The sequence below is a fragment of the Crassostrea angulata genome, chromosome 3, assembly GCF_025612915.1.
Source record: "Crassostrea angulata isolate pt1a10 chromosome 3, ASM2561291v2, whole genome shotgun sequence".
In the NCBI taxonomy this organism is placed as follows: Eukaryota; Metazoa; Mollusca; class Bivalvia; order Ostreida; family Ostreidae; genus Magallana; species Magallana angulata.
Window position 1 is genome coordinate 13,586,652 of NC_069113.1, and position 7,061 is coordinate 13,593,712.

Sequence of the window (7,061 nt, forward strand, 5' to 3'; positions counted from 1 at the left end):
CCGGCGGCACTACATCCAACACAATAGATACAAGATGGTAACCCCAAGAAAGTAATAACGTAACATCGTTTCCATCGGCTTGTACAAAAACACCCAGTTTCTTAAATCCATGCGGTCATTGATATTGCTGGATCTGTTAAAGTGTGTGGTTTGCGCATGTGCAATATGACACAATATGACAACATACATAGGAAACCGTTCTTCAACTATTGACGATTGTTTATATATGTGTGTGCTTGAATTTCAGTCTGTCTTGCTAGGTCTTTTATTGGATATTCCTTACCAGTGCAGTGGTTGTCATATTATTTGTTCAAAACGCGTCGTACAAGTCTTTTCGCCCTACATGTATAATAAGGTGTTCGGGTAAATGAAATACCTGAATGCGGTGACCATGAACAATGCTACCGGTCTTATATATTAGGGGTTAAGTAAAGATGAGAAGAACGTTGGAAATTTACAACTAATATATATGTAGTAGTAGTCAGAGTAAAAAGGAAAAAAATGCGTATTTATGCACTCAAATCAGCTTTAATATAAATACTATAAACGAACTACATTTCGCTGTATATTCAATTTAGCTCTTTTGGTGGAATGTCGCTTCCACGAAATCAGGTACATCGCTATATGCCATGCATATATGTTTAAGAAAAGTCACATTCAGGAATACGCAAATTCAAATCCACGCCAACTTGTTCATAAACGAATTTCCGCCAAATATCGTACAAACAAAATATAATATGTTTGCAGTAACATCTTGACATTTTTGCATCAAGCAGAAGAATTCAAATTCTCAATTTAAAACGCAAAAGGGTGCATATCCGCTAGCGTCAAGTCGTTAATGGAGCTACATCACATAAAATGCATGTTTCACCTTGAATTAAAGACCTACCCGTGTTACGATTGCCGTTTGATGTTATGTAATAGTAAATGCAGCTATAAAATGATGTAGTATTTAGTAGTAGCATTAAAATTCAATGAAATAAGGTCAAACTATATAGGTTTCGACAACAATGCAAAAATCACGATTTACCCTGTACCCTACTTGAAAACTCGTAAAATTAGTTGGTTTCCTCAAAAGACGAAACTCCGCGGAAAGTTGATAGGGTGATTTGAGTTCATAGAATGTGTTTCCAGTACTATTATATCAAAAGAATACGTCCCTAATATATAAATATAAATTTTCTTAACAAAGAAATTATATCTTATACTTTAATACAAAAGTATTTAAAACAAGTATTTATTACACCCCTAAAACAATAAATTATTCAAATTTCAATATGACGATCGAGACCATGTGTTTGAAGTCGGCCATTGTGTAGACAACAGAATGGTTCTAGAAGTGTTCCGTATACATACTCATCACAGGTTTTTCTTAAAAATTTTGCAATGCATTCTTTTCAGTTTTTGTGAAAGGTACATTTACTTTCACAATCGTTTAAAAAAAACTTAAATAAATGAATATTCCTTGTCGCTTAGATAAAAATGTCAAGACACTGCCTCGGACCACAAAGATAATTTCTTTACGTCAGGAATCTTATTAAAGATAAGTTACAAAAACAATGCGGTATATGTATATAAGTAAACGTGAAGCTTACAGTCTTTAATTAAAAAAATACATTATAATAAAAGATACAGCTTTATAAAATACATCTGACAAAACGTATACAAATATAACATTAAATTCAAAACGCTTTTTAAACCATGTGATTAAATATAATGGTTATAGATGAGGCATTGAAATAGGACCTCAATATGATCTTGATCAGTTTGTTGTATATTAAAGATAGCATTCACAAGGTGATGTTGAATTTAAGATTTTTATGTGCTGTTGAATTGAAGTATTCAATTCGGAAACAAGAATGATTTTTAGTCCCATGATGTTATTCAGTTACACAGAATTATACTTTTCAAATCAGAATAAAACAAGCTCAATTTCTGGTGTTTTTTTTAACCGAACTTTCATGGTGTTTTATGTGACAAAAACTTAACAAAACCGTCAAATTTTACCCAGTGATTATGTAATATTTTTGTTTAAAACAATAAATAGTCTAAAAGGTTTTAACGAGAAGAGCATATCACCCGTAGTGAAGGCCGTTTACCCATACATTATCTACTAATGTATCATTCTGATATATGTTTTACGCTTCATAAAGCAATGTGCTTGATTTGGTGATATAATATCACTTGGAAATTGTGAGTGTTTTAATATGAAGCTGGTTTGTTTCAAATAAGATCATCCAAAATTACAATTGCTTTAAATTTGATTATCCAGTGAACCAACAGAAGAAATTTCATAGTTATGATGCAACAGCGCAACAGCGATGTATGTTATTTTAAGAAATATAATTTAAACTAACATCGGCTATGTTCACTTATTGCTATGCTAACTACCTGAATATTGACAATAATCACTTAAGAATGCATTTATTGTTTAAATGGCAGCGCCCATGGATAAATATGCGCATTAGGTCCAATGTGGCAAAAGGGTGGTATCGTTTTGGATACCAACTCTAAGACAGAATTACAGTAATCGATGTTACAAATACATATAAAAGTATGTTGGCATCATATTACATAAATTAATCAATACACGTCAAAATGTTATTGCTTTTGGCTGTTACCTTATGAACGTCAATTTATGCATTTGAAATCGGTTTCAGATATCCAGGCGCCAAATATTCGGACGATTTTATTTGGGAACATGATTGTTTTTTTAATAAATCATTTTGTTTCATTTATCCAGAATACCAGACGGTCTGCTTTTACCGCAAAACCGATTCATTCAAGCGGAGGGTAAAATTTAATGATACCCTTCTTAATACAATAGAAAGATACCCGTCAATAGAGTTTCAGACCTTTTTCTCGTGCTAGACCCCTATGGGTAGCTTTTACGAGGGTTGTCCCAAAATATCGTAGACAGAACACATAATATAAAATCTGTACACTGCAATTTTATTAGACTTCTATATTTTGTTCAATGACCCATTGGAAAACGAAACACAAAAAAATAAAAATGATAAGTAGCACAATGTTTTGTCTTAACGTTGTTGCTAATCCCTCCACATCGTTTACGATTGCTTTTACATATTTTATTTCAGAAATTGTCTTGGGAAAAAATCTTTGAACATCTACTATGAGTTAACATTTAATATTAATTTCTGGTTTTGTTTTGGGTTTTTTTTAATTTTCTCTGTACAACGATCTGTTGACTCTAATCTTGCCCTGTATTACGTGTTGTCTAACGTTCGTTTTACTGTGTCGTTCAGCCGTCCGATCGTTTGGCGTCCATTTCTATCGGTCGGGTTTCTTTTTTTGTGATAATAATCGTCCGAATATTTTCAATGTTGTTAGACAACTAATTCAAAAATGCAATTCTAAGCAATTTTGTTAGTTTTATTTACTTCATAAGCCGCATAGGATATTTCAATGTCTTTGCAAAATTTCATCAGTAACCGCTGCGTCGCCTTAAACGCTGACGTCGTCAATTTATTACGAGATCAACTTGTCACAAAACGCACTGTATACTCCGAGTTCCCAAATCACTTTTAAATTACGAACAGTTTTGTCCAGAGAGCATATGTCACGCTTCACTGCACGTGTCTTGAGAATCTGTCAAGTACCATGTCATTTTACAACATTCTTTTATTTCAAAGGAAGAGTGTGTTAAATGAATTAAAGAAAACTAAAATTTTGTTGATATAACTGTTATGTACAACAATAGATCTCATGAATGCCTTAAAACCAAATATTTTTTAAGAATAAAAATTAAACTTTTTAAAATAAATCATCAATTACTGTAAAAAAAAAAGAAGTGTCTAGAAATAATTTTAAAAATACATAACCGTAAAAAAATCAAATATACCAATTGGACACAATAAATGAAGCTACATTCAATTATAGTTATAATCCGGTTAATATGTCCTGACAAAATAGCAACATAATGCATCGTTCCTTTTTAACAAAAATTAAATCAATAGAAGGTTAATATCATCTGACAACTCTTTATTGTTGCTATGAAGTATGAAAGACATAGAAAACATTATTGACACTAATTATAGATAAATATTTTATCTATATATGACGACAATACACAATTGCCAGGTATTAATACGATTTACTTGTCAGGCCGTTTGAATTTGGATACAAAAGCGGATAGATGAGACTCCACTGTACTTGAAATTGGTGTTTTTTTGTTTATAAAAGTATAACCACTTTGTATCAGACAAATTTATTTTCCAAGTCGATTGCATCCCGCAATACTAAACAAATGAAACTCAATTGATTTGTGACAATGGTCTTAGAAAACCAATTGACAAGGTGCGAAAGTTCTCTTTATATTGAATCATCTTAATCCCAGACAAAGGTTAATTTATCAAGTGTTAACTTACAATACAGCCATAATCATTTAATAAATAATTCAAATTCATGAGAATTTTAAGACGTTTTACGAAAATATTTTTACTTTTAATATCTGCAGGACTTTCAAAGACAATATCGTAGTAAATCCATTCTTTGAATAGTGATTTTCAAAAATAGTTTTGTCTCTTCGATATCTTTTGATCTATGTGCCACATTTAAAAAGGTTGCTACCAGTAGCTAACTTCTTTTTTAAACATGTAATGCAGAAAATATTAATTAACTTTAGATATAAACTTTTTGACGTTAAGTAGTTTTTAAATAGGATGGTACATCGAAATAAGACAAAACGTCATCTGCACCCTCCAAGGAACCCTCTCCCCATCCGTTAAGATCAGCTCCCCAGTAACCGTGATTTATGTAAATATTTTCTCGAGGAAACGGCCGAGTGAGATATCTTTTGATATCGTACCACCTTGATCCAGGCTTCCACACGACCCACCCGCCATTATAAGGATATTTGTTCCAGATAAACATCATCCCATCGATTGGAGCAGGAATACTATTGACATGTCTGTTGTATACTCTGGATAACTGTAAGTGAGCCTGTTTTACTACTTCGTCCGTGACTCTTGTATCGTCATATCTCTTACTGATTATGTTTCCCATGTTCTGAAGTCGGCTCCAAAATGGTACAGCATCAGTATCTGCATATGATATGAGGAGAACTGCCTTCCCAGTCCGTGATATACCCCAGTTATATGACTGTCTGTACGGAAGATCGGATTGGGTATAGGTGAAATTATGTGATCCTCCTAGCCACCATGGATAGTTGTAAATCAGGAATATCTTTGAGGATTGCACGTCTACCACTGAATTCAGTGCAGACAGGAATTGAGGATTACTAAACTGTGGCATCTGTATTTCTAGGATAGGAACTTTTGGTATTGCAAGTATAACATTTCGAGAATAAACAAAAAAGTTATTTTTAGTAGGCATAATACTTCCATTGATTGAAACTGTTCTTCTGAACTTCAATTGATATATTCCTTTCTTCTTTCTTAATATTTTCACAAGCTGGCTATTCATATGGAGGGCGTGGCTGAAATAAGTGCAAAGCATAAAATATCGATGGAAAGTTGCTAACTGAGATGCAACGAAATTACTATAGATGATAAGCCAATTTGGTTTTTAATTACATTATGAAAATACTATTATAGAAGTCGTAGTCATAATTGTTACAAAATTAAATCAGTTAAAATTATTACCTCTTTGGATTAGATACAAGAAACGTCCTCATGAATTCCACAGGGAAGGAATTCATCCCCGTCGGAACTGTCACATACGAAGGAAGGTCTGAAGGTCTAGTGTTTTCCTCCTCGAATCCTTGTCGAGTTTTTAAAAAACGTGAATTGCTCTGTGTAGGGCCCAATCCAGCGTGAAAAGCACTGCTGTCTCTGATATATGTTCGAGCTTCCAAACTGATACCTGTTTTTTGTATAACGTTTTCATAGCTGTTGATGAAAAATACAATATATTGTTTGGTAAAAAAAACCCTGTGATAAATCGACGAAAAGTAACTGTCTGGTGTTTGGATTTTTTAAACACAAAACAGGATTGTAAGACGAGCTAACATTTGTCATTAACTTTGTTTTTTATGCTAATTGACATGCGGTTTAATTGCTTTGTTTAGTTACAACACCATTCTCAATAAAGGGGATTTATATAAATACAAATATTTAATGGAAGATTATATCAAAGTATGAATAATTACAAACAATATCGATACATTTGACCAATAGATAGACAACCTCTGAAGATATACAGGAACTCCATCGATAGTGGTAGCGTTAAAATGTTCAGCCCTTGGGTTCGTACCATTATAGTTAGTGTAAGTTTCAGAAAGTAATCTGAAACAAAATGAATGAAATATCATTCGGTTTTGAAGTTTGAATAAACAATTTACCTCAATTAGTGAAGAAATTATTTGATAAGATGAAATAATTTAACAAACAGCCATGTTACTCATTCGAATGATGATTTTGAGCAAAAACCTTGACAAATCTCGAGGGTTCATGAGCTCCTCTGGTCTTAGTCTGTACGGAGTTCGGGGTCCTCCTAACTCGTATGTTCTTAGACGGGTATTACGCAGGTATAGAAGCGTTCGCTCAGGAATTCTACCTCCACCTTCAGGAAAAGGAACAAAGGTTAGCCCAAGCTCTCGCCCTGCCTTGATCATCCTAACATGGTCTTCAGGTCTTAGTCTCATTGCTCCAAAATCCACAGGAAGATCCGGTGCATCAGGGAAGGATTTTGAATACATCTTCCCTCCTACTCGGTCTGAGTATTCGTATATCCCAATCTTCCACCCTTTGTCCCGGAGTCTCCATCCTGTATATGAACCGCCTATACCGGCTCCTATTATAGTGACGTCTTCTATGTAGTTTCCTGACGAAAATCGGAATATTTTTTTTTTTAAATCTGAGACATCACATAAATTTTCATTTAATTGATTTCCTTCGTGATAAGAGTATTATGAAAAGAAAATTGACAAAAGCCTTTAATTGAAAATTAATGAATGGATACTATGCAAATAAAATTTCGAGAAATGTTTGTTTAGCTAATATTCTTTATATGAACAAATCCATTTTCGTAACGTGTTTAAGAAACATGTACTAAAGCCTTATATCTTTCTGTGTTAAATA

At 33.2% G+C, this 7,061-nt stretch overlaps 1 protein-coding gene across 1 annotated transcript; it reads right to left on the minus strand.

The window, feature by feature from the left end:
* Nucleotides 1-4,231: 4,231 nt before the first annotated feature.
* Nucleotides 4,232-6,752, minus strand: LOC128175029 (aplysianin-A-like). Its single transcript, XM_052840404.1, has 4 exons — nt 6,411-6,752; nt 6,168-6,266; nt 5,625-5,870; nt 4,232-5,260 (listed from the first exon to the last, which is right to left on the minus strand). Exons 1-4 carry the CDS (start codon nt 6,677-6,679, stop codon nt 4,663-4,665), a joined length of 1,212 nt encoding a protein of 403 aa, XP_052696364.1. The 5' UTR covers nt 6,680-6,752; the 3' UTR covers nt 4,232-4,662.
* Between the last annotated feature and the right edge of the window lie 309 nt (nt 6,753-7,061).